The sequence below is a fragment of the Salmo trutta genome, chromosome 38, assembly GCF_901001165.1.
Source record: "Salmo trutta chromosome 38, fSalTru1.1, whole genome shotgun sequence".
Classification (NCBI taxonomy): Eukaryota; Metazoa; Chordata; class Actinopteri; order Salmoniformes; family Salmonidae; genus Salmo; species Salmo trutta.
In genome coordinates this window covers 8822172-8849478 of record NC_042994.1, presented here as the reverse complement: position 1 = coordinate 8849478, position 27307 = coordinate 8822172, and the positions used below count along the sequence as shown (strand labels likewise).

Genomic DNA, 27307 nt, shown 5'->3' with positions numbered 1-27307 from the left:
ACACTCAATTAGTATTTGGTAGCATTGCCTTTAAATTGTTTAACTTGGGTCAAATATTTTGGGTGGCCTTCCACAAGCTTCCCACAATAAGTTGGGTGAATTTTGGCCCATTCCTCCTGACAGAGCTGGTGTAACTGAGTCAGGTTTGTACGCCTCCTTGCTCGCACACGCTTTTTCAGTTCTGCCCACAAATTTTCTATAGGATTGAGGTCAGGGCTTTGTGATGGCCACTCTAATACCGTAACTTGTTGTCCTTAAGCCATTTTTGCCACAACTTTAGAAGTATCCTTGGGGTCATTGTCCATTTGGAAGACCCATTTGCGACCAAGCTTTAACTTCCTGACTGATGTCTTGAGATGTTGCTTCAATATATCGACATAATTTCCCTTCCTCGTGATGCCATCTATTTTGTGAAGTGCACCAGCCCCTCCTGCAGCAAAGCACCCCCACAACATGTTGCTGCCACCCCCGTGCTTCACGGTTGGGATGGTATTCTTCGGCTTGCAAGCCTCCCCCTTTTTCCTCCAAACATAACGATGGTCATTATGGCCAAAGTTCTATTTTTGTTTCATCAGACCAGAGGACATTTATCCAAAAAGTACGATCTTTGTCCCCATGTGCAGTTGTAAACCGTAGTCTGGCTTTTTTTATGGCGGTTTTGGAGCAGTGGCTTCTTCCTTGCTGAGCGGCCTTTCAGGTTATGTCGATACAGAACTCGTTTTACTGTGGATATAGATACTTTTGTACCTGTTTCCTCCAGCATCTTCACAAGGTCCTTTGCTGTTGTTCTGGAATTTATTTGCACTTTTCGCACCAAAGTACGTTCATCTCTAGGAGACAGAACGCGTCTCCTTCCTGAGCGGTATGACGGCTGCGTGGTACCATGGTGTTTATACTTGCATACTATTGTTTGTACAGATGAACGTGGTACCTTCAGGCGTTTGGAAATTTCTCCCAAGGATGAACCAGACTTGTGGAGGTCTACATTTATTTTCTGAGATCTTGGCTGATTTCTTTTGATTTTCCCCATGATGTTGAGCGAAGAGGCACTGAGTTTGAAAGTAGGCAGTGAAATACATCCACAGATACACCTCCAATTGACTGAAATTATGTCAATTAGCCTATCAGAAGCTTCTAAAGCAATTACATAAGTTTCTGGAATTTTCCAAGCTGTTTAAAGGCACAGTCAACTTAGTGTATGTAAACTTCTGACCTACTGGAATTGTGTGATACAGTGAATAAGAAAGTGAAATAATCTGTAAACAATTGTTGGAAAAATTACTTGTGTCATGCACAAGGTAGATGTCCTAACCGACTTGCCAAAACTATAGTTTGTTAACAAGAAATTATGTGGAGTGGTTGAAAAACGAGTTTTAATGACTCCAACCTAAGTGTATGTAAACTTTCGACTTCAATTGTATGAAAGGGGTACAGTATACTGTCTGCAAGAAAACAGTAAATAAGGCGCTGTTTGAAAGGGGGTCAACATTGCCTTATATATGTTTTATTTGTTACAGGTAATATACCAGATTTTCTGTCTGAAATGGGTATTACACTGCCCCCCAGGAGTTGCTGAATGTGCTCTTCATTTTGCTCCACAATTCATGCACCTTGGTGTGGAGAGCGAGGTTGTGACAGTGCTCCCTTCCCTTTGAAAATGCTCATAATGACAGTATCCTAGGTTTTTGGGACAGATGTTCAAAACACCAATTTAACCCCAGCAATCAGTACAGAAGGTATTTTTAGCACTTTGATGCTGTCTGATATGGTAGCAAACGTGATCTACTGTACTCCCAACTGCTGCCACTAGATGCCTCTGACAACGCAGCAAGGTTTCATGGGAAGTATGACGTGCACCACTTCAATCTGATTCATTCTGGCGAGCGAGCTAATCAAAACAATGAAGGCAATCATTCAAAGAGTGACAACAGCGAGCGTGTCAGGTGAGTAACGCTATCTACTTATTATTATTTTATTTCTATCTCGCTCATAGTGTCAAAGAATGACAGTTCTTCACCGGTAGGCATGTTGTTGCAGGCAGCACAGAGGATTGCTAACGTTAGCTACAGTAGTTTGGTAGCCGCACGGCTATCCAATCAAATGTATTTATTAAACACTTTTTCAGTGGTGTAAAGTAACTTACTTAAGTAAAAACACTTTAAACTAATACTTAAGTCGATTTGGGGGGTGTCTGTACTTTACTATTTATATTTTTGACAAATTTTACTTTCACTTCTACATTCCTAAAGAAATATTATGTACAATTTACTCCATACTATTTATATTTTTGACAAGTTTTACTTTCACTTCTACATTCCCAAAGAAAGATTATGTACAATTTGACACCCAAAAGCAGTCGTTACATTTTGTCAGGAAAATGGCCCAATTCAAACACTTATCAAGAGAACATCCCTGGTCATCTCTACTGTACTGCCTCTGACTCACTACTGTAAACACAAATGTTTCTTTTGTAAATTATGTCTGAGTGTTGGAGTGTGCCCATGGCTATCCGCAAATAACATAAAACAAGAAAATTGTGCCGTGTGGTTTGCTTAATATAAGGAATTTGAAATTGTTGATACTTTCACTTTTGATACTTAACTATATTTGAGCAATTCCTTTTACTTTTGATACTTAAGTATATTTAAAACCACATACTTTTAGACTTTTACTCAAATAGTATTTTACTGGGAGACTTTTACTTGAATCATTTTCTATTAAAGTAGAGTATCTTTACATTTACTCAAGTATGACAATCGGGTACTTTTTCCACCACTGCCCATTTTACATCAGCAGATGTCACAAAGTGCTTATACAGAAGCCCAGCCTAAAACCCCAAACAGCAAGCAATGTAGATGTAGAAGCACGGTGGCTAGGAAAAAAAACACCCTAGAAAGGCAGGAACCTAGGAAGAAACCTAGAGGGGAACCAGGCTCTGAGGGGTGGCCAGTCCTCTTCTGTCTGTGCCGGATGGAGATTATAAGAGTACATGGCCATTAAGTCTAGATCATTCTTCAAGATGTTCAAACTTTCATAGATGACAACACACACACACACACACACACACACACACACACACACACACACACACACACACACACACACACACACACACAGGGTACAACAGGTCAGCACCTGTAAATATCAAACCCACTTTTTGAGAACCTGGCTAAAGAGCTGTAGATGTATGCCATGCTGAATTGCCCCAATATGTAATGATGTGTGCACTGACATGTCCGACGACTATTCCAAATGCTGGCATTATGGTAATCGCTCTTAGTGGGTTCATACTAAAAGTGGTTGTTACTAGTTAGCACAGCTACAACATCCCAAACCCCGCTTATTTCCACAATTTCTCTGCATCAAATGTGATTTGAAACCTAACCTTAACCACACCGTTAACCTTATGCCTAATCTTAAATTAAGACCCCGAATAACATTTGTGTTTTCAGGAATTTTTATAATACAGACAATTTTGACTTTGTAGCTCTGGTAACTAGTGATAATCCTCAACGCAATCTCAATCATTGAATCTCCCAGATACTGTACTGTAGCAGCCTACTACTACTTGCAAGACTGTCAGTGTGTGCTAGATTAACCACACTTTTTGAGTAGGATGTGTCTGACACTGAATAATGAAAATGACAATGATTTTATTGATTTGATAATTCTGTCCTGTGTTGTCACAGTGGGAGAGTTGCCCATCAGCTCAATAGGCAGAGGACTGTGTGTGTTGCTGGGTATATCCATGGAGGACACACAGAAGGATGTTGACTACATGTGAGTGTGGGTTCATTCAGTCACAAAACATTGTCTTTGCACTACGGTACTGTAGCCCTTCTCCTACATAGGCAGGGCATAAGGGCCAGGTCAGGTTCATATCTGTAATAGGAATTTGTAAGACAACCGTAGCATTCACTTAGAGCTATTCTTTTGCATTTAGCCCAAAAAGGTTGGAACATCTGCACAAAATACTTGCGCACTCCTATAGCCATCTCCTTTGTGACCCCAACACACAAAGATTCTAATAAATTAATTCTATATTTCAATCCATTCTGTGCCCCAACGTTCATTTCTCTGCTTCTCAGGGTTCGTAAGATCCTCAACCTGCGTCTGTTTGACGATGAGAACGGCCGGGCGTGGAGCAAAAGCGTCATGGACAAGGAATATGAAGTCCTATGTGTCAGTCAGTTCACTCTGCAGTGCATATTAAAGGGTAACAAGCCAGACTTCCATGCTGCCATGCCTGCAGAGCTGTCCCAGCCCTTCTATAATAACATCCTGGAACACCTGAGGAGCACCTACAAGCCTGAGATGATCAAAGGTGGGTGAACACACAGGACTAAATAGAAAACGATATTACTATGGGTGAACATCACTGACTGACACTGCAGGCGTACAGTCTGCTAAATACGCGCTAGGCCTATATCAGCTGCTATAACTATATTACGAGCTACTAAACAAGCCTGAGATGATCAAAGGTGGGTAGCCTAGCGGTTAGAGCGTTGATACAGTAACCGACAGGTTCCTTGTTCGAATCCTAGAGCTGGCAAGGTATAAAAATCGTCCGTTCTGCCCTTGAGCAAGGCAGTTAACTACAACTGCTCCTCGGGTGCTGATGATGTCGATTTAAGGCAGCCCCCCGCACCTCTCTGATTCAGAGGGGTTGGGTTAAATGCGGAAGACACATTTCAGTTGAATGCATTGAGTTGTACAACCGACTAGGTATCAGTTTTCCCTCTAAGCTGCGTACAGCTCCCATCAGACTGCCGCGCAGACAAAATATCCGTCCAGCCAGAGAAGCATGAGTTTGAACTTCACTCACCTTTCTTGAGTTTTCCCCTTTAGTTAACACTATCAACATTTCGCTCTACTGTGGGAATTGTGATTGAATCAATGCAATGTTAACCAATTTCAATGTAACATTTTTTTTAATTTTTTTTTTATTTCACCTTTATTTAACCAGGTAGGCAAGTTGAGAACAAGTTCTCATTTACAATTGCGACCTGGCCAAGATAAAGCAAAGCAGTTCGACAACATACAACAACACAGAGTTACACATGGAATAAAACAACATACAATCAATGATGCAGTAGAAAAAAATAAGACTATATACAATGTGAGCAAATGATGGGAGGTAAAGGCAAAAAAATGCCATGGTGGCAAAGTAAATAAAGTATAGCAAGAAAAACACTGGAATGGTAGATTTGTAGTTTGAAGAAAGTTCAAAGTTAAAATATAAATAATATGGTGCAAAGGAGCAAAATAAATAAAATAAATAAATACAGTAGGGGAAGAGGTAGTAGTTTGGGCTAAATTATAGATGGGCTATGTACAGGTGCAGTGATCTGTGAGCTGCTCTGACAGCTGGTGCTTAAAGCTAGTGAGGGAGATAAGTGTTTCCAGTTTCATAGATTTTTTGTAGTTCGTTCCAGTCATTGGCAGCAGAGAACTGGAAGGAGAGACGACCAAAGGAGGAGTTGGCTTTAGGGGTGACCAGAGAGATATACCTGCTGGAGCGCGTGCTACAGGTGGGTGCTGCTATGGTGACCAGTGAGCGGAGATAAGGAGGGACTTTACCTAGCAGGGTCTTGTAGATGACCTGGAGCCAATGTGTTTGGCGACGATTATGAAGCGAAGGCCAGCCAACGAGAGCGTACAGGTCGCAGTGGTGGGTAGTATATGGGGCTTTGGTGACAAAACGGATGGCACTGTGATAGACTGCATCCAGCTTGTTGAGTAGGGTATTGGAGGCTATTTTGTAAATGACATCGCCGAAGTCGAGGATTGGTAGGATGGTCAGTTTTACGAGGGTATGTTTGGCAGTATGAGTGAAGAATGCTTTGTTGCGAAATAGGAAGCCAATTCTAGATTTCACTTTGGATTGGAGATGATTGATGTGAGTCTGGAAGGAGAGTTTACAGTCTAACCAGACACCTAGGTATTTGTAGTTGTCCACAAATTCTAAGTTAGAACCGTCCAGAGAAGTTATGCTGGACGGGCGGGCAGGTGCAGGCAGCGATTGGTTGAAGAGCATGCATTTAGTTTTACTTGTGTTTAGGAGTAGTTGGAGACCACGGAAGGAGAGTTGAATGGCATTAAAGCTCGTCTGGAGGGTTGTTAACACAGTGTCCAAAGAAGGGCCAGAAGTATACAGAATGGTGTCGTCTGCGTAGAGGTGGATCAGAGATTCACCAGCAGCAAGAGCGACATCATTTATGTATACAGAGAAAAGAGTTGGCCCAAGAATTGAACCCTGTGGTACCCCCATAGAGACTGCCAGAGGTCCAGACACACTGAACTCTGTCAGAGAAGTAGTTGGTGAACCAGGCGACGCAATCGTTTGAGAAACCAAGGCTACTGAGTCTGCCGATGAGGATGTGGTGATTAACAGAGTCAAAAGCTTTGGCCAAGTCAATGAATACGGCAGCACAGTAATGTTTCTTATCGATGGCGGTTACGATGTCGTTTAGGACCTTGAGCGTGGCTGAGGTGCACCCATGACCAGCTCTGAAACCAGATTGCATAGCGGAGAGGGTGCGGTGAGATTCGAAATAGTCGGTAATCTGTTTGTTGACTTGGCTTTCGAAGACCTTAGAAAGGCAGGGTAGGATGGATATAGGTCTGTAGCAATTTGGGTCAAGAGTGTCACCTCCTTTGAAGAGGGGGATGACAGCAGCTGCTTTCCAATCTATGGGAATCTCAGACGACACGAAAGAGAGGTTGAACAGGCTAGTAATAGGGGTTGCAATAATTTCGGCAGATAGTTTTAGAAAGAAAGGGTCCAGATTGTCAAGCCCAGCTGATTTGTAGGGGTCCAGATTTTGCAGCTCTTTCAGAACATCAGCTGAATGGATTTGGGAGAAGGAGAAATGGGGGAGGCTTGGGCGAGTAGCTGTGGGGGGTGCAGTGCTGTTGAATGCAGTAGGAGTGGTTAGGTGGAAAGCATGGCCAGCCGTAGAAAAATGCTTATTGAAATTCTCAATTATAGTGGGCTTATCGGTGGTGACAGTTTCCTATCCTCAGTGCAGTGGGCAGTTGGGAGGAGGTGTTCTTATTCTCCATGGACTTTACAATGTCCCAGAACTTTTTAGAGTTGGAGTTGCACGAAGCAAATTTCTGTTTGAAAAAGCTAGCCTTGGCGTTTCTAACTGCCTGTGTGTATTGGTTTCTAACTTCCCTAAAAAGTTGCATATCGCGGGGGCAGTTCGATGCTAATGCAGAACGCCACAGAATATTTTTTTGTTGGTTAAGGGCAGTCAGGTCTGGGGAGAACCAAGGGCTATATCTGTTCCTGGTTCTAAATTTCTTGAAAGGGGCATGCTTATTTAAGATGGAGAGGAAGGCATTTTAAAAAAATAACCAGGCATCCTCTACTGACGGGATGAGGTCAATATCCTTCCAGGATACCAGGGCCAGGTCGATTAGAAAGGCCTGCTCGCTGAAATGTTTCAGGGAGCGTTTGACAGTGATGAGTGGAGGTCGCTTGACCGCTGACCCATTACGGGTGCAGGCAATGAGGCAGTGATCGCTGAGATCCTGGTTGAAAACAGCAGAGGTGTATTTATAGGGCACGTTGGTTAGGATGATATCTATGAGGGTGCCAGTGCCTGCGGCTTTGGGGTTGTACCTGGTGGGTTCATTAATAATTTGTGTGAGATTGAGGGCATCAAGCTTGGATTGTAGAATGGCTGGGGTGTTAAGCATGTCCCAGTTTAGGTCACCTAGTAGCACGAGCTCTGAAGATAGATGGGGGGCAATCAGTTCACATATGGTGTCCAGAGCACAGCTAGGGGCCGAGGGGGGTCTATAGCAGGCGGCAACGGTAAGAGATTTGTTTTTGGAGAGGTGGATTTTTAAACGTAGAAGTTCAAATTGTTTGGGTACAGACCTGGATAGCAGGACAGAACTCTGCAGGCTATCTCTGCAGTAGATTGCAACACCGCCCCCTTTGGTCGTTCTATCTTGTCTGAAAACGTTGTAGTTAGGGATGAAGATTTCACAGTTTTTGGTGGACTTCCTAAGCCAAGATTCAGACACAGCTAGGACATCCGGGTTGGCAGAGTGTGCTAAAGCAGTGAATAAAACAAACTTAGGGAGGAGGCTTCTAATGTTAACATGCATGAAACCAAGGTTATTACGGTTACAGAAGTCATCAAAAGAGAGCGCCTGGGGAGTAGGAGTGGAGCCAGGCACTGCAGGGCCTGGATTCACCTCTACATCCCCAGAGGAGCAGAGAAGAATAAGTATGAGGGTACGGCTAAAGGCTATAATAATTGGTCGTCTGTGACGTCCAGAATAGAGAGAAAAAGGAGCAGGTTTCTGAGGGCGATAAAATAGCTTCAAGGTATAATGTACAGACAAAGGTATGGTGGGATGTGAGTACAGAGGAGGTAAACCTAGGCATTTAGTGATTATGAGAGATATATTGTCTCTAGAAACATCATTGAAACCAGAAGATGTCATAGCATGTGTGGGTGGAGGAACTGAGAGGTTGGATAAGGTATAATGAGCAGGGCTAGATGCTCTACAGTGAAATAAGCCAATAAACACTAACCAGAACAGCAATGGACAATGCATATTGACATTAAGGAGAGGCATGCATACCGACATACCGACATCCTTAACATACCGACAAAACAAACTATTCAAGACTTGGTATGCAAAACTAACTGTGCAAGATATTTTCTTGTAGGCAGAGTGCATTGGAGTAGGTTTCTATAGTATTGACAGGCAGATACTCTACACAGACCAGTGCGCCATAACTAATCAGAGCTGCAGTAGGCCTATATGCAAATAACCATTGCCATATATGGATCTGTCTTTCACTTTGAACTGGACCGTATTTAGGCTACAGTATGAGCGGTCGTGAATAGATGCACTTTTGTTCATATTCTTTGCTAGTTAGTGAGTTATTAGCCCAGTTATAGCTAATTTCTAGTCAACAATGGGGGAGTGTTTGCTTCCTACAAGAGCACAAAACGTGTACCTTTCTAGACATCTTTGAAAACGCGTCAAGTAAATAGCTTGAATAAGTTAAGGTGCCAATAAGCAGAGCACATCTTAATTTGACTGATTCTCTGTAATAATGGTATGGGAATAATAATGTATTTTATTTTGAAAAGTGGTTTCTTGCATAAAAACAAAATTCAGTCACCTCCTTGTCTGAATGACAGGTGTATGAACAGGTTAATGTCAAGCCCTGCATGTGTTTTTTTCCCAAAAGTAGGCTGAATGATAGAACAGCTATTTCCGTGTTCAAATGTTATTGGATGCATTTTCTCCATAGTTTTTGATGGTAGGTCACTCGGGTAGGCCTACATTATGATCAAATAGCCACAGTAGCCTACTTGACCACTCTTACAACTGTAACTTAAAGCAGGTACAACCTCCGTGTTCACAGTAAACGCGCGCCGGAAGTTGCACAGAATTCTCACAACCTTCAAGTTTGCGCTCAGCAGACCTTAAATTTGCTCAGTGCCCCGGAGAATTTGAGGGGACATTGCTAGGTATCCCATTTCCTTTCCTCACTATTGAGTTGAACCAAGCTGAGATGCGTGCTGTGCTGACCTGGTTCCACTTCTGGAACCATGCTGGAAAGGACCATGTGAACAGATAATATCAGAGCCAGCACTATAGGTCAGGTCAGCGCGATAGTGTGAAAAGAGTACAAGAATACAGTAGGCTACACAAGCACTAGGCCTATACACAGAGTGTACAAAACATCTCTTTCCATGACATACTGACCAGCTGAATCCAGGTGAAAGCTATGATCCCTTATTGATGTCACTTGTTAAATCCACTTCAATCAGTGTAGATGAAGGGAAGGAGACAAGTTAGAGAAGGATTTTTAACCCTTGAGACAACTGAGACATGGATTGTGGATGTGTGCCATTCAGAGGGTGAATGGGCAAGACAAAGATTTAAGTGTCTTTGAATGGGGTGTGGTAGTAGGTGCCAGGCGCACTGGTTTGTGTCAATAACTGCAACGCTGCTGGGTTTTTCACGCTCACCTGTTTCCTGTGAGTATCAAGAATGGTCCACCACCCAAAGGACACCCAACCAACTTGACACAACTGTGGGAAGCATTGGAGTCAACATTGGCCAGCATCCCCGTGGAACACTTTCAACACCTTATAGAATCCATACCCTGACAAAGGCTGTTCTGTGGGAAAGGGGAGAGGGTGTTCCTAATGTTTGTTATACTCAGTATATATTGCAATATCACTATATCTATCTACAGGGCTGAGTTGGGCTGGGTGAGCGAGACACGTATATAGAGTTTTTAAAATAGACTGCTATTGTACAGAATTTCACATCCAGTGACCCAAAAGTGTCAAGGACACTTTGCTGTGTAGGCAGTTTGTGGGCGGAGAGAAATTAACTCTCATAAGACACTCTAGATAGGAAAAGCCTAAATGAAGAGATAATTTTGATACCAAATAGTCACTATTATCTTGGTTATTTAATAGATGGTGAAAGGATTAGCATTCTACTACGTGTGTGGTTTTAGTATTTAATAGCATTGGGTCAATGTTTTGCTCAATCAGGGTTATGATGGATTGCAAAAGGTAATTTGTTCAAGCAAAGAGGTGAAACTAAACTGAACAACAATCTAATCGCAACGTGCAACAATTTCAAAGATTTTACTGAGTTACAGTTCATATAAGGAAATCAGTCAATTAAAATAAATTCATTAGGCCCTAATCTATGGATTTAGAGAAATGAACATTCAATTATCTGGCAACAGCTCTGGTGGACATTTCTGCAGTGTGCATGCCAATTGCACGCTCCCTCAAAACTTGAGACATCTGTGGCATTGTGTTGTGTGACAATTTTAAAGAGGCCTTTTATTGTCCTCAGCACAAGGTGCACCTGTGTAATGACCATGCAGTTTAATCAGCTTCTTGATATGCCACACCTGTCAGGTGGATAGATTATATTGGCGAAGGAGAAATGCTCACTAACAGGAATGCAAAGAAATTTGTGAACAACATTTGAGAGGAATAAGCTTTTTGTGCGCATGGAAAATCTCTGGGATATTTTTATTTCAGCTCATGAAACATGAGACCAACACTTTACATTTTATTTTTGTTCAGTCTAATTGATAGCCTAAGGTCAATATCACAAACACCTGGAGAACTATAGTGAATAGAAGGGTTGCTGTTCACAGCTTGGGGAATTGAGACACTAGCTTAAGGCTTGACCAGGGTTAGGGTTGATAAGCCAATGCATTCCTAAGTGAAACAGCCTAGACTACAGGGTCACATGCAGTAGCCTTTATCCTTAAGGCCACTCAAGACTTGACTCCTGACCTGAAAGGCTCGGAATCAGTTGGAACGCCTGCTTTCCTGTTGAAACAGAGGTTACATTCATCGGTCTTTAAGGTCATAGTTCACAGTGCAAAGGTTATGGTGGTTTCACACATCTACATAGGGGGTGGGTTTGTCAGGCCATGTTTAGTGGTGAGTTGGGTCTATACGGTCATTGGTCACAGCATAGAAATAAACAGTGTTATATTGAATTATATGGGTCACAGGGCAAGGGTTATGGCGGTTCCAAATTGGGGTGGTTTTCTTTTATTGGGTCGTAGTTGGTGATGGTGTTTGGTGGGGAATTGGTTCAAGCCACCGGGGAGAAGGTGTAGTGGAGGAACTCTGTGTCCCTGCTTGTAGTGGGACGCAAGCTCTCTAATTAGTCTTCTCACTGCCAAGGCCCAATCCCCTGAGTGGGAGAAACGAGATGATTCAGCGCTTTTTAGAACACACCACCCAGCCACCAGTTTCATGTGCAGATGATGTAATAAATCGAAGCATACCTGGACCAAAGGGGAACATTTTAAGTATAAACTTCCTGTCTTATTGTATCTTAACACCCTCTACCCCCATGTCCCTGTTGTACTGAGATGCCACCTGCTTATAAATCATTGATATAGATTAATATGCACAATAAGCTAACTGCAGTGGCTGTTACTGGATGGAAAAGTTGAGTGGTGTCATTTATATTGGCCTATAGAGGAAGGCGGGGAAACAAAGGAGGATCCTAGTTCTTTTAACTGTTTTAGACTCATTTAGATGTATTAAGGTCAACCTTTACATTTTCCTTTTGTCTTGTGTTTTTAGACGGGCAGTTTGGGGCCTACATGCAGGTTCACATTCAGAATGACGGACCAGTCACCATCGAACTGGTGTCTCCTTCTGCTCCCATGGACCCCAAACAGGTACAGTTGATTCTGTTGATTTCTGCAAGCAGGGAGTTGGCCCATGTTGTATGATGGTGTCATATTGCGGAGTCTCCCTTTATTAGGCTATGTATTGCTAGACTATATTTGTTCTAGACTATATTTGTTCTAAGTGGTTCAGACTTTCTCTCAACACTCACTGTCTATCCTGCTATCCTCCAGCAGGTGGTGCTGCAGGCCTAACTTCTCCTTGTAGTAACAGCTGGAGAACGGACCATGATCAACATGCAAAGCTGCACTATTGCTTTTCTTAGTGCAGTGTTAGTCAACCTCTAGTCCGTGGACCAGCACCGCTCCCTGAGATGTGGCTTACTGGTCCCTGAGATAGCTGTCAGACATTTAGTTGGTCAGTTTTCTGTTGTAATTTTAGTCCCTGGCTTCAAGGAGGTGAACCATAGATTTGCTGGTCACTGATACAAAAACCAATCCTGATACTGTAGATGTGTACTGATTATCCCATGAATCTGTCCTGCTCTGTCCCAGCACCCCTCTGAAAGACCACTGATTGACCAAAACACACTCTGAAAGGTTTGAGTTGTCATGTGTCAGAAGTGTGTGTGTGTGTGTGTGTGGGGGCGACATAACATATGATTGGCAGGCCAGGGCGACGTGGGGGTCGCCACCGCATGGGTGCCCCCGCTCTCCCCACAGGGATCGGTTGACTCCTGAGTCACTGTGCACTCTGTTACCATGACGACGGCCTCTGCAGGGGCGACTCATGCCATGCTGGCTAAGAAATATATTTGAATGTGGAATAATGATTTATGAGTTCTGATGTGTAGCCTAAGTAGTGATAAGTTCACCCACAATGTTATATTAATAATGGATGTCCTCTCTTAGGGCCAGTTTCCTGGCCCTAGATTAAGCTCTGTCCTGGACTATAAAGCATGCTCATTCTAAATTCTCCTTTGAACATGCTTTCAGGGCTAGGCTTAATCCTGATCCAAGAAACCGGCCCTTAATGTATTACTGGGCATCTGTTTTTGAATGGTAAACTATGTTAAAAGTCATTTCAGGTCATTTTAAGTGTATTTTAGGAAATGTATTCATCTTTAAACATGACAAATGGATAACCGTTGGGTAACACTGCTGATTCCACAGTATCTCCCAGTCCTGTTGTGTAACACAGAGGGATTTGAAGGACCAAAAGCCTTGATGAATGTGTTACACCACCACATCTACTTTAAGACATCGCGCTATGATCCAAACTTAGCAGAAAGCAGTCAGGTCCACTCCAAATAGCAGCAGCCATGAGGGAGTAGGGACATCCCTCCCTGCTTCTCCTAAACCGTCCGCTTCACATTGTATTTTATTCAAATCAAATCAAACTTTATTTGTCACATGCGCCGAATACAAGTGTAGACCTTATCGCGAAGTGCTTACTTACAAGCCCTTAACCAACAGTGCAGTTCAAGAAGAGTTAAGAAAATATTTACGAAATTAACTAAAGTAAAAAATAGAAAGTAACACAATAAAATAACAATATTGAGGCTATATACAGGGGGTACCGGTATCGAGTCATGTTTGGGGGTACAGTGAGTAATTTGAAATTGTAGTGTTTTAGTTATTTGTGAATTGTGGAAGACTTCCTGAATGTGATTCCAGTCACTTCTGTGTGTGCATGCGTGGTCTTTGTGTGTGTAAACTTGGCTGACTGTTCGGTCCAATGGATGTAAGCGGCAGTCCTCCGAATTTTAATCCTGTCTGTTTGGGATGTTGTTGTGCAGTTAGAGGGGTGTATGCCAAGACTGAGAGGATCACCAGTCAACTGGGGGAGCAGCTTCCTTTCCATGAATCAGAAGCTTTATCGGATCCTTGGAGAGGGACAACAGAGCCTTTCAAACAATACCATTAAGTCAAGTTATCCTGTTTCTATTGTTCTGTGAAAGTAATTTTGAACACGAAACAGTGGTCTTAATCACTGAAATGTCATGTGATCATTTTTATTGGGGGTCTTCAAAGCAACACAACACCCTGGGTAAGATGGTATCATTGCTTGCTAGCTAGCTAATCCCGATGGAGTTTGTACAGGGATAACTAGATACATGGTGGTTTTTTAGTCTTATTCTCTTTAAATAATTAAGAGTTTGTGGGATGTTGTGGCTTTAGCATGACATTTAAGCCATAAATATTTCCTGTGGTGCCCATGAAAGTTTTAGCATGTATGTTTACAAACCTTTTCAGGGATAGTTGTGTAGGATTGTTGTTTAATGTTCATTGAGCAGAACAGAGATAGCTGCAACAGTAGTTTCCTCAGAGAGGAGTTCAATAGATTAGCCTCACAGCTAAACCGTAGATGGTGAGTGAATGGGAAGATGACTCGGCTCTTTCTGAGTGTGACCGCTTTATATTGTCAAGACAGTTAATGCTACATCGAAATGGTCATGGCTTCCGGAAATAGCAGCACAGTGAAACAAAGCTCTGATGTTTATTTCTCTTTCTTGTTCTGCCCTTTTCATCTTCTCTTTTCTTGTTTTTATGTAGCCATGTATTTGGTACAGTTATACATAGCTAGGTCCCTGGGTTTTTCTTGGACACGTGACTTGACCAGTAAAAACAGGTCACGTGACCACGAACAACTCAGGTCCCTACTAACGCATTAGATCAATCCAAGTTTTGCCCTTCTCTTTTTAACCCTTTACCCCCGGCCTTTTTCCCCCCTCAGCTCGCTAAACAGGAGAAACAGCAGCAGAGGAAGGAGAAGCCGCGCTCTAAAGGACCCTTGGAGTCAGGCAGGGAGAGGGCCGCCCCGCGCCCTAGAGCACAGGACCCTAATGCCAGCAGTGGAGCAGACGGAGACGTGTCGTCAGAGAGGGAGACCTAGGGCAGCACGGTGAGCCTGGAGTTACCCAACCTGCTGTACTGGTAGTGCTGTATTACTTATACTAAAAATGTACTAATAAATAACCAATAAAGTTGTCCTCTGTTTTGGAGGGTTGATGTCAGGTCAAAGTAGTGGTATCTAGTGCTGTATGCATCTGCTACAAAACGCTTTACGTCACTGGTCCTTTATACCAGCTTCTGGATTTCCTCTCTGTATTTCTTGCACACATACATGGATGAAATAGAACTACTTCAATCCACATTGGTGTATGTTGTACTGCACATGGTCCTTGGTCGCTCCATGTTATTGTTGACATTGTAGTGAAATCCAAGAGGCTGTTTCTTATAGAAGTGTTCAGATCTCTGGATTAGAGGGCTTTGCTCATCCCTAGCGTTTGTTTACTAAAAACAGAGAAGTGGAGTCACTGCGTTAGTCCGCCAGCCCGCCCCTGCTTGCTCGTGCGAGCGAGCCTGTGGTGTGGTGTGTTCGCGACTATGCCTTACCGTGTTGGGGTCAAAACGCAGTGACCCGTGGTGGAGTTGGTGTGGCATCGGAGCGAACACACCACCACACGACGTCATCACTGGGTGACGTATCCTCTCTTTCATAACCATGTCCATACCCTCACACTTACACACATCATGCATACGCACACACATTATACACACACACATCCACGGTACATACAATATATGTAATTTAGAGATACTACACACACACTCCATGTTCCTCATGGCTCTTCGTACTCAACCTCCGGCGGTATCCCAGACTCCCTGGTGGTGAGGACACTGTACTCCCCTCACTTTACGAAACAAAAAGAGAGAACGAGACGGGAGAGAGGGGGGCAGGTTGGGTAAATATGCTGCAAGACATCAGCAAGGCCTCTCCGAGATGGTTGCATAAGGCCACTTTGTCTGACAGAGAGCGAAAGCCGAGGGAGGGATAGGGGGAGGAGGGGGAGAGGGAGGGAAGGGAAGAGAGAGATTGAGAGTTGTTTTCATTTTTCACTTTCGGGGGGGAAAGCAAAGGCAGCAGTTCTCTGTGTGATAAGCGAGCTCAGACTTGAACTTGAAGGTAGAGAAATGCTCACTCTCCTCCTCATCTCTTCCTCCTCTCTCGCTTCCTCAGTTCCGTCGCTTCATTTTTTTTAAAGGGGAACTTTGTCTCCCTGAGGTTTGCTTACTATGACTTAAACATGAGCAGTGTGCACCACTGTGTGTGTGTGTCTCAGAATGATTAGAGTCATTTTGTGACAAGTCTTCGTCCTATCTTCCCTCACTTCCTTCCTGCAATGTTCTATTTAAATTAAATGTTCTTGTGGTTCTGTTACTGCAAGACTCCCACTGCTCTCAATACTACAACTACTGCTCTTTACACGGCCACCACTCATACTAATGCTACTGTGTCCAATACTACTGTGTCCAATGCTGCTATGTCCAATGCTACTATGTCTAATGGTACTATGCCTTAATACTACTAACAGCCTAGACAAGTTGCTCTGGATAATGGCACCTGCTAATTGATGTTCTATATATGAATATACTGATAACGATGTGCGTTGCTTCTTATAGATTTACCATATTGATGATGGGAGGAGCCCAGTCTGCCAAAATGGACTTCATCTGCAGAGACTGTGAGACGTGACTCTGGACTGTCCTCCTGGAAGAACCTGTGGGCCTCTTCCTCTCCATCTTTCTCTACAACATTGGCAGTCTCTGCCTTGTACCCTCTCTGCCACTGTCTTCCTCTACTCAAAGACATGGGACCTTCCACCCAAAATCCAAAGACGCCAATGACAGAGAGGGCTATTGGCATCACAAGATGGAGATGTAGGACATTCTCTCACCTTACTTTTGTAGTTCTTGTCTTAATAAGGACAACGCATTTGATATTTATGAATGTTGTGAACATGATATGCTATACTGCTGTTTAGTGGATTTCAATGTAAATGTTGTCATTTTATAAAAGAAAACATGGTGTGTGGACGAATGCTGTGTTTGTTGTCTGTGTGTGAGTGCGTACATGCGCTGTTCTTGGATGGTCTGAGGGAGGAACACGCCTACCTTCCCATTGAACACAAATACCTTCATAACTCCAGTATTTAGTTGACAGAGCATCTATTCCTGGCCTACAGGAACTGCTGTGCCCTCGCAGCGTGACGTTGTGCTGGGATGAGATTTCTCTCCATGTTTATTTCTGGTTGAGAACAGGAAACGGAGAAACAACGTCAGGCTCTGGAGATATCATATGAGGAGAAGACAAGACATGACCCAAATATGTCTGGATCTACTGTGGTATTTAGGGGGCTCTACGCTCCAGACAGTAGACAGCCCCGACCTATGTTTCATCACAACAGGGAAAGTGACTGCTGGATTATGGATGTAGATACCAACCAAGACAGTACAGCAGAAGTGATGAAAGCCATTTTGATTTTAGTGGTTCATAGTTGAGACTGTGTGGTTCCACATGTATATTGGGATCCCTACTGGCAATGACTTATGGGGGGGGGGGGTATTCTACCGTTTGTGTGTGAGTTGTTCCGTCTTTGATAGTGTTTCATTGTGGATCTCAGTACTGTACTACAAGTGTGCACTTCCGTGTGTGTATCAACTTCCAGGCCTTTGGAGCTGTGTCTGGGCGCGGTGTCAGTTCAGTTGGACATGGGAAAGTGGGTTAAATTCCAGGCATTCTGCTACATCTGAGACTGCTACAGCGTTTGGGATTGTCTGTTTCTTTCGGAGGCTTTATCTTGCCTCTCATGTGTGAGCCAGTCTCTTGCCAAACCCCACTGGCTATGGAAAAACAATTTAACTGGATTTAATTTGTTGCCCCCCCACCCCACTTCCCTCCCTCTTCCTGTTTCTTTTCTTTTGTGCACCTCTGAGACTTTGGGAATTCATCTTATATAGTATACAAAATAACTCCACGCCTGGGTTGAGTGTAGGATTCCTCTCTACAGGTTATTGGCAATCGTCCATTTCAGGTGTGGTTTTATGCACAAAACCACATCTGGGTCGCAACGGACAGTTTGGTTGTGGGTGATGTCTGGCTTTTGTTTCTCATGTATTTTCTCATGACAGTACAATGGCATACTTCCTCCTGTGGTCAGGTAGCTTATAAGATACTAGTGTGAGAGGACAAACCTTTTGAGACATAAAGCACCATCTTGTTTGATGCATTATTATGCAACTTTTTTTCAATTACACCACCTTTTGCCACTTCTTTTTACTTTTTTTCTCTTTCATTCTCTGATTCTCTCTCTCCCTCCCCCCCAGTCCTTGACTCAAAGGGTTAAAGGAGGCACAATGAAACCTAGTTGCTAAGAGCCCTAACCACTTTTTCCACTCTTGCTGGAAACTTTCCAGTGCTATTTATAAGAAAACGCAAACAATCAAACTCAAACAATCAAGAGTGATTGTTTGTCAGAATTAAGATATCCTGAAATTATAAATATCCTAGAAACCTATTATTTTTTTCTTCATAATTGTATGTGAATAGCCTAATATAATTGGTTTGGAGGAAAAGTTGCCTCATTTCATATAATTTACATTATGTGAAGCCTTTCACTGGGTTAGGCCTGTTTTATTCAAAGCATGCATGTCTAATGATAGTAAATAACGTTAAGCTAGTTATATTTCCCACTGTAAAGTAATCACAGTCCATCTTATTTGATGACATAGAAATTAATGTGAAATTCATGAGCAATGCATTCATTGATCTATTATGTAACGTATGCATAATAGCTTATAGCCTACTCAAATATTCTTTAAGGTGGCCTGGGCACAAAAAACTTTTGAAGATATCTTTATGTAAACTTATGTAATTCAGCTATCATGTATTAATGCCAACATCATGCAAAAAAAACTTTCGAAGAGGGTAGTGATAGGCAGTGTACCGAGCCTCGAAAAAAAATTGTTATACTCTCTCACTGTCTCTAGGCAATTTCTACGTCAAACAGCTTGCACATTTGATCTATCTTTCTCTCTCTCGCTCTCTCTCTCTCTTGTCGGACACAGCATCCTACAATAACATCACCATACACATCAGTGAGCAATCCGGCGTTGCGCGCACGAGACACCACAGTCGCATCTATGGAGCGCTCCTGCCGCCTGTCCTACTATTGCATGAAATGAAAGTGTAATATGAAATAGAAGCAAGAAGCCCTGGCACTTCAAAAGGAAAACAAACCTTGCAGTCCACACCTCAACACTCGCGACTATCCAACGATACCGACTTGAAACTTTTACAAGACCCCCCCTCCCCTCCCCTCCCCTCCACACACACACACACACCGTTCACCCACTTTGTATCCGTTCGTGTAAAATTCCCTCGGAGAGCTTTGCTGCTCATTTAACTCCGGCGGCTACATGGACGAGGAAGAAGCCGCGGAAAGGATGCCTCCAGCCGGCGTCCGACCCCGGAATCGCCCGCCGCAAGTGATGCTGAACCAGAAAAAGATCAAAGCGAGACGGAAAAAGCGAAAAGAGTTGGTTTTGATCCAAATATGCTTGTTGGGAGGGATGCTTCTCGTCGTCAAGGGGTTCTCCTACCTAACAGAAAATTCAGGTGAGGGTAGGCCTATCAACTTACCCCCCTGTTGGGGGATGGAATGCTGAAGTGGGAGTTCCATAATGGCTGTTATGTAGCCCATAGAGTCCATTGTTTTGTTACCATGTTTTGTAACAATATAATGTTACATTGATTTTGCACATCATGCAAATTGGGTTTTAACTGTAGGCTACTTTTGAGTACTCGTTTTGCACAGTTCTGAACTGGACTGGAGTGTGGTCAGGGGTGTCATGCACCCTTAAAAATCTGAGGGGGCACAAAGTATGTGAGAATGGTTGGTGTGTGTGTGGTCAAGAGGGGGGCTAGGGCCCTTGTCCTGAAGTTGGAGAGAATTTTTCATTTTTCAAACAGCTGAAACAGTTTTTTCCTGCAATGTACAGCACGGGTTGGAACCAAGTTTATTTTCCAATGGTTTCGTTCTGAACAGAACCATTCTTTTTTCGTTCCATTCCACTATTCCAACCAGCAAAATAAAGTTCTGAACCAGTTCGAACCAAAAAAAGTAACAGTTTATGGCGTTCCTTTTTAAACCTCTGAAATATATATATTTTTACATTTAGCTCGACAATAAATTACTTCAATCAATGCGCATAGAGCAGTTATCTATGGAGTGGGTAAGCGATTTAATCTGTATAGGAAATTTAGCCAATTGTATTTTGCCATAACAGCATGGTTTAATCATAATGAAAGACAAACACACACACTGCTGCCAGTCACGGTGTAGAGCGCAATATTCTGAGGAGGAAGTTTGGCTTGAAGCGGTGGGCATCTTGTTATTACATGCATTATCTGAATTAGGCACACAGAATTATACCTATGGAGGAGTGGCTTCTGCAAAGAAACTTTTAATGTCATTGAACTTTCGAGTTGGTTTAACGTTGGACCACTTCAAACGTTAGCTAGCTAGCTAACAAGCTTGTGTGTGCAGAGCAGCACTAGAATAAAAACACGTCTTAACTTTTTTGTAGTTAATAAATCCAATGTGACAACTATAGTATCCTTAACTAGCATTGAATGTCCATCCACTCTTCTCTAATTAACCATCTCTCCCTAATTTCTGAATTACGCTTGTAACGTCGTCAGTAGGCTACAGTAACCTATGTAACGTCGTCAGTAGGTTACAGTAACCTACAGTTGAAGTCGGAAGTTTACATACACCTTAGCCAAATACATTTAAACTCAGCTTTTCACAATTCCTGACATTTAATCCTAGTAACAATTCCTTGTCTTAGGTCAGTTAGGATCACCACTTTATTTTAAGAATGTGAAATGTCAGAATAATAGTAGAGAAAATGATTTATTTCAGCTTTTATTTCTTTCATCACATTCCCAGTGGTTCAGAAGTTTACATACATTCAATTAGTATTTGGTAGCATGGCCTTTAAATTGTTTATCTTGGATCAAACGTTTCGGGTGGCCTTCCACAAGCTTCCCACAATAAGTTTGGTGAATTTTGGCCCATTCCTCCTGACAGAGCTGGTGTAACTGAGTCAGGTTTCTAGGCCTCTTTGCTCGCGCACACTTTTTCAGTTCTGCCCACAAATTTTCAATGGGATTGAGGTCAGGGCTTTGTGATGGCCACTCCATTAGCTTGACTTTGTTGTCCTTAAGCCATTTTGCCACAACTTTAGAAGTATGCTTGGGGTCATTGTCCATTTGGATACCCATTTGCGTCCAAACTTTAACTTCCTGACTGATGTCTTGAGATGTTGCTTCAATATATCCACATAATTTCCCTTCCTTGTGATGCCATCTATTTTGTGAAGTGCACCAGTCCCTCCTGCAGCAAAGCACCCCTACAACATGATGCTGCCACCCCCGTGCTTCACAGTTGGGATGGTGTTCTTCAGCTTGCAAGCCTCCCCCTTTTTCCTCTAAACATAAAGATTGTCATTATGGCCAAACAGTTCTATTTTTGTTTCATCAGACCAGAGGACATTTCTTCAAAAAGTACGATCTTTGTCCCCATGTGCAGTTGCAAACCATAGTCTGGCTTTTTAATGGTGGTTTTGGAGCAGTGGCTTCTTCCTTGCTGAGCGTCCTTTCAGGTTATGTCGATATAGGGACTCATTTTACAATGGATATAGATACTTTTGTACCTGTTTCCTCCAGCATCTTCACAAGGTCCTTTGCTGTTGTTCTGGGATTGATTTGCACTTTTCGCACCAAAGTACATTCATCTTTAGGAGACAGAACGCGTCTCCTTCCTGAGCGGTATGACGGCTGCGTGGTCCCATGGTGTTTATACTTGCGTACTATTGTTTGTACAGATGAATGTGGTACCTTCAGGCATTTGGAAATTGCTCCCAAAAACTGAGTCTAAATGTATTTGGCTAAGGTGTATGTAAACTTCTTACTTTAACTGTATATATTTACAGTACCAGTCAAAGGTTTGGACACACCTACTCATTCTAGGGTTTTCTTTTAATAGTGAAGACATCATAACTATTAAATAAGACATATGGAATCATGTAGTAACCAAAAAAGTGTTTTGCATACTCTTGGCATTCTCTCATACCAGCTTCATGAGGTAGTCACCTGGATTGCATTTCAATGAATAGGTGTGCCTTGTTAATTTGTGGAATTTCTTTCCTTCTTAATGCGTTTGAGCCAATCAGTTGTGTTGTGACAATTTAGGGGTGGTATACAGAAGATAGCCCTATTTGGTTAAATACCAAGTCCATATTATGGCAAGAACAGCTCAAATAAGCAAAGATAAATTACAGTCCATCATTACTTTAAGACATGAAGGTCAGTCAAAACTTTGAACGTTTCTTCAAGTGCAGTCTCAAAAGCCATCAAGCGCTATGATGAAACTGTCTCTCATGAGGACCGCAACTGGAAAGGAAGACCTCTGCCGCAGGAAAGAGTTACCTCTGCTGCAGAGGATAAGTTCATTAGAGTTACCAGCCTCAGAAATTGCAGCCCAAAGAAATGCTTCACAGAGTCCAAGTAACAGACACATCTCGACATCAACTGTTCAGAGAAGACTGCGTGAATCAGGCCTTCATGGTTGAATTGCTGCAAAGAAACCACTACTCAAGGACACCAATAATAAGAAGAGACTGCTTGGGCCAAGAAACATGAGCAATGGACATTAGAAAGGTGGAAATCTGTCCTTTGGTATGATGACTCCAAATTTGAGATTTTTGGTTCCAACCGCCATGTGTTTGTAAGACGCGGAGTAGGTGAACGGATGATCTCCGCATGTGTGGTTCCCACCGTGAAGCATGGAGGAGGAGGTATGATGGTGTGGGGGTGCTTTGCTGGTGACACTGTCTGTGATTTATTTAGAATTCAAGGCACACTTAACCAGCATTGCTACCACAGCATTCTGCAGTGATATCCCATCTGGTTTCCGCTTTGTGGAACAATCATTTGTTTTTCAACAGTACAATGACCAAAACACCCCTAGGCTGTGTAAGGGCTATTTGACCAGTGAGAGTGATGGAAAACTGCATCAAATGACCTGGCCTCCACAATTACCAGACCTCAACCCCATTGAGATGGCTTAGGATGAGCAGAGTGAAGGAAAAGCAGCCAACAAGTGCATATGTGGGAACTCCTTCAAAACTGTTGGAAAGCATTCCTCATGAAGCTGGTTGAGAATGCCAAGAGTGTGCAAAGCTGTCATCAGGGCAAAAGGTGGCTACTTTGAAGAATCTCAAATATAAAAAATATGTTTAACACTTTTTTGGTTACTACATGATTCCATATGTGTTATTTCGTAGTTTTGATGTCTTCACTATTATTCTTCAATGGAGAAAATAGTAAAAATAAAGAAAATCCCTTAAATGAGTAGGTGTGTCAGAGAAGCATTGCCTGTACAACCGCTGTAAAGCTCAGGTGTTTTATACTGCAGCTAAGCTGAAATCAGGGCAGAGTACCCAGGGGTATACTAAAAACACTTCTCCAGGTTACAGAGAGACAAAAGCTGTCCACTCCTACTCTCTTCCTCTACTACTCTACAAAGCACTTTAACTTTAAAACACCCAGCTTGCTATTCGAGGTCGACATTTGCTTTTCATGAGCTGTCACTTATATCCCATTGAATCCATTACAGAACAGGAACAGGAACAGAAGGCTTGGTGCTTGTATATGAATATGCATATTTCATACTCATGATTTGTGCATCACTGCTATGTCAGTGTGCGTATCCTGGTAATGGAACAACGCAATGCAACAGGGACACACACTACTGTGTGTGTGTGTGTTCAAACCAACAATGACACTCCAGCTAATGCATTTCTCCTCTTCCCATTGTGTGCCTGTCTGCGAAACTATTAAACAACGTGCCGAATATATATTAATTCTGTTGATTATTTATGATCCACTTCATGAAGTGCGTGTGTGTGTGTGTTATGTTCTCTGAGCTTAATGGAGGAGCACTCAACACCTTGCAGGCAGTGACACATTAATCACCGGTGCGATATGCTTGTTATTTCTGTGTGTGTGTGCGTGTATGTATGTGTGTGTATGGATGGCCTGTGTGTGTGCATGTGTGTGTGTCTGTGAGAGGAGGTAAATACACATTGAATGTTGGCACGCGATGCCCTTTGCCCGCTGCCTGCCTTGTGAGTACAGAATCAAAGGTGATGATGCCAGGTGGAAAGTTCAGCCATGCCTCTAGGTCTGACTATAGGACAATTGAATACCTCTGCTTCTGATTTTGATTCGAAGCATTTCTCTTTTGTGTCTGTCAGACGTGTGGTCAGCCAGCTGAAAAGGTTAGAGTGGGTTTAGGGTTGTCCAAAGAAGAAAATGAATGAATCCTGTACCCTGTTTTTGCCTCTAGATGTGTTATTTATTCAGAGTGCACTCATGATTCAAGTGGCATTTTGTGTGATTCAATACAATGTATTCTGCCCACAGTCCTTTCCCTTCGTTTCATTTCTCAGTGCATAATAACTTGACAAATATAACTTCAACACTGACAAAATAACTTTTGTTGATTTCAAAGTAGAGCATGGTTGTTGTGTTAGGTAGGGACAAAACAGAATAAAACAGAGAGAAACCGGGAGGTATTACTGAACTGGTCCAATAACAAATGCTCGTTTTCATTTTGTGTTGCAAAGAATTTTGATCAATGTGCCCTAATGAACATGCCCTGGTTACCTCTTTTCAAGCCTCCTCTACCTGTGTCTCGTAGGTTATGACACATCCAGCCCCACCACGTATGATGATGAGCGATGGGGAGGCAGGAAGCTACTGCAGGAGGTGGACACATTGGACAGTAATAGCAGCTTGGACGAGGAAAAGAAAAACTGCACCGAGCCAGGTAACAAAATGAAAGAAAGAAATGAAACCTCTAATATTCCTTCCTCTCTTGCCCCCGCTCCAGGTAAGAGAGAAAGAAGGAAGAAAGAGAGCACCCCGTATTCTCCCTCCCTCCGTTATTCCCATCTCTCCTTCTCTTCCCAATCTGGGGTAAAACAGACTTGGGTCAGATAGGCTCCCATGAGCCTACAGTACATCACACACACACACACACACACACACACACGGTAGTGTTCTTTCTGGGTGTTTCAGCACTTTTCACACTTATTCTCGGTCACATTCTGGGACCCCTGTAGCTTTTCTGAAAAGTGAATGTCCCCAGTTTCCATGGCGACCTCTTATCTGATCATCAACGAGCGACTTGGGCTTGACTGTTCAAGCCGGCACTCGTCGATGGATGAATGGTGTGTAAGAATGCTTGAGTTACATGTTTTTATTTTACCTTTATTTAACTAGGCAAGTCAGTTAATAAGAACAAATTCTTATTTTCAATGACGGCCTAGGAACAGTTGGTTAACTGCCTTGTTCAGGGGCAGAACGACAGATTTTCACCTTGTCAGCTTTCGGTTACTAGTGCAATGCTCTAACCACTAGGCTACACACTGCTAGATTGAATGGTGCTGTATAGAACCAAAAACGGTTAAATCCCTCAAATAGATAAAACTATATATATATATATATATATATATATATATATATATATATATATATATATATATATATATATATATATATATATATATTAGTGCCAGTCAAAAGTTTTGACACACCTACTCATTCAAGGATTTTTCTTTATTTTTTACTATTTTCTACATTGTAGAATAATAGTGAAGACATCAAAACTATGAAATAACACATAGAATCATGTAGTAACCAAAAAAGTGTTAAACAAATCAAAATATATTTTATATTTGAGATTCTTCAAAGTAGCCACCCTTTGCCTTGATGACAGCTTTGCACACTCTTGGCATTCTCTCAACCAGCTTCATGAAGTAGTCACCTGGAATGCATTTCTAATTTCTTTCCTTCTTAATGCATTTAAGCCAATCAGATGTGTTGTGACAAGGTAGGGGTCCATATTATGGCAAGAACAGCTCAAATAAGCAAAGAGAAACAACAGCTCATCATTACTTTAAGACATGAAGGTCAGTCAACCTGGAAAATTTGAAGAACTTTGAAAGTTTCTTCAAGTGCAGTCGCAAAAACCATCAAGCGCTATGATGAACCAGGCTCTCAAGAGGACCACCACAGGAAAGGAAGACCCAGAGTTACCTCTGCTACAGAGAATAAGTTCATTAGAGTTACCAGCCTCAGATTGCAACCCAAATAAATGCTTCACAGAGTTCAAGTAACAGACACATCTCAACATCAACTGTCCAGAGGAGACTGCATGAATCAGGCCTTCATGGTCAAATTGCTGCAAAGAAAGGACACCAATAATAAGAATCAAATCAAATCAAATCAAATTTATTTATATAGCCCTTCGTACATCAGCTGAAATCTCAAAGTGCTGTACAGAAACCCAGCCTAAAACCCCAAACAGCAAGCAATGCATGTGAAAGAAGCACGGTGGCTGGGAAAAACTCCCTAGGAAAAACTCCTGAGAAAGGCCAAAAACCTAGGAAGAAACCTAGAGAGGAACCAGGCTATGAGGGGTGGCCAGTCCTCTTCTGGCTGTGCCGGGTGGATATTATAACAGAACATGGTCAAGATGTTAAAATGTTCGTAAATGACCAGCATGGTCAAATAATAATAATCATAGTAATTGTCGAGGGTGCAACAAGCACGTCCGGTGAACAGGTCAGGGTTCCGTAGCCGCAGGCAGAACAGTTGAAACTGGAGCAGCAGCATGGCCAGGTGGACTGGGGACAGCAAGGAGTCATCATGCCAGGTAGTCCTAGGGCTCAGGTCCTCCGAGAGAAAGAAAGAAAGAAAGAAAGAAAGAGAGAATTAGAGAGAGCATATTTACATTCACACAGGACACCGGATAAGACAAGAGAATACTCCAGATGTAACAGACTGACCCTAGCCCCCCGACACATAAACTACTGCAGCATAAATACTGGAGGCTGAGACAGGAGGGATCAGAAGACACTGTGGCCCCATCCGATGATACCCCCGGACAGGGCCAAACAGGCAGGATATAACCCCACCCACTTTGCCAAAGCACAGCCCCCACACCACTAGAGGGATATCTACAACCACCAACTTACCGTCCGAAGACAAGGCCGAGTATAGCCCACAAAGATGTCCGCCACGGCACAACCCAAGGGGGGGGGCGCCAACCCAGACAGGAAGACCACGTCAGTGGCTCAACCTACTCAAGTGACGCACCCCTCCCATGGACGGCATGGAAGAACACCAGTAAGTCAGTGACTCAGCCCCTGTAAAAGGGT

General features: G+C 42.7%; 2 protein-coding genes across 2 annotated transcripts in view; both read left to right on the top strand.

Annotated features, from left to right (window-relative positions):
* Positions 1 to 1840: 1840 nt before the first annotated feature.
* On the top strand, positions 1841 to 17054 carry LOC115178190 (D-aminoacyl-tRNA deacylase 1). The gene is made up of 6 exons (XM_029739267.1): positions 1841 to 1943; positions 3690 to 3780; positions 4089 to 4324; positions 12123 to 12220; positions 14907 to 15074; positions 16637 to 17054. The coding sequence occupies exons 1-5, from the start codon at positions 1901 to 1903 to the stop codon at positions 15063 to 15065; spliced, it is 627 nt and encodes a 208-aa protein (XP_029595127.1). The 5' UTR covers positions 1841 to 1900; the 3' UTR covers positions 15066 to 15074; positions 16637 to 17054.
* Positions 17055 to 19330: 2276 nt separating this feature from the next.
* Positions 19331 to 27307, top strand: part of LOC115178402 (sodium/potassium/calcium exchanger 3) — a 63532-nt gene continuing 55555 nt past the window's right edge. Inside the window, exons 1-2 of the mRNA XM_029739578.1 lie at positions 19331 to 19631; positions 24784 to 24912. Of these exons, the coding sequence (XP_029595438.1) occupies positions 19433 to 19631; positions 24784 to 24912 (328 nt within the window). The 5' untranslated portion in view covers positions 19331 to 19432. The remainder of the gene's footprint in view (positions 19632 to 24783; positions 24913 to 27307) is intronic.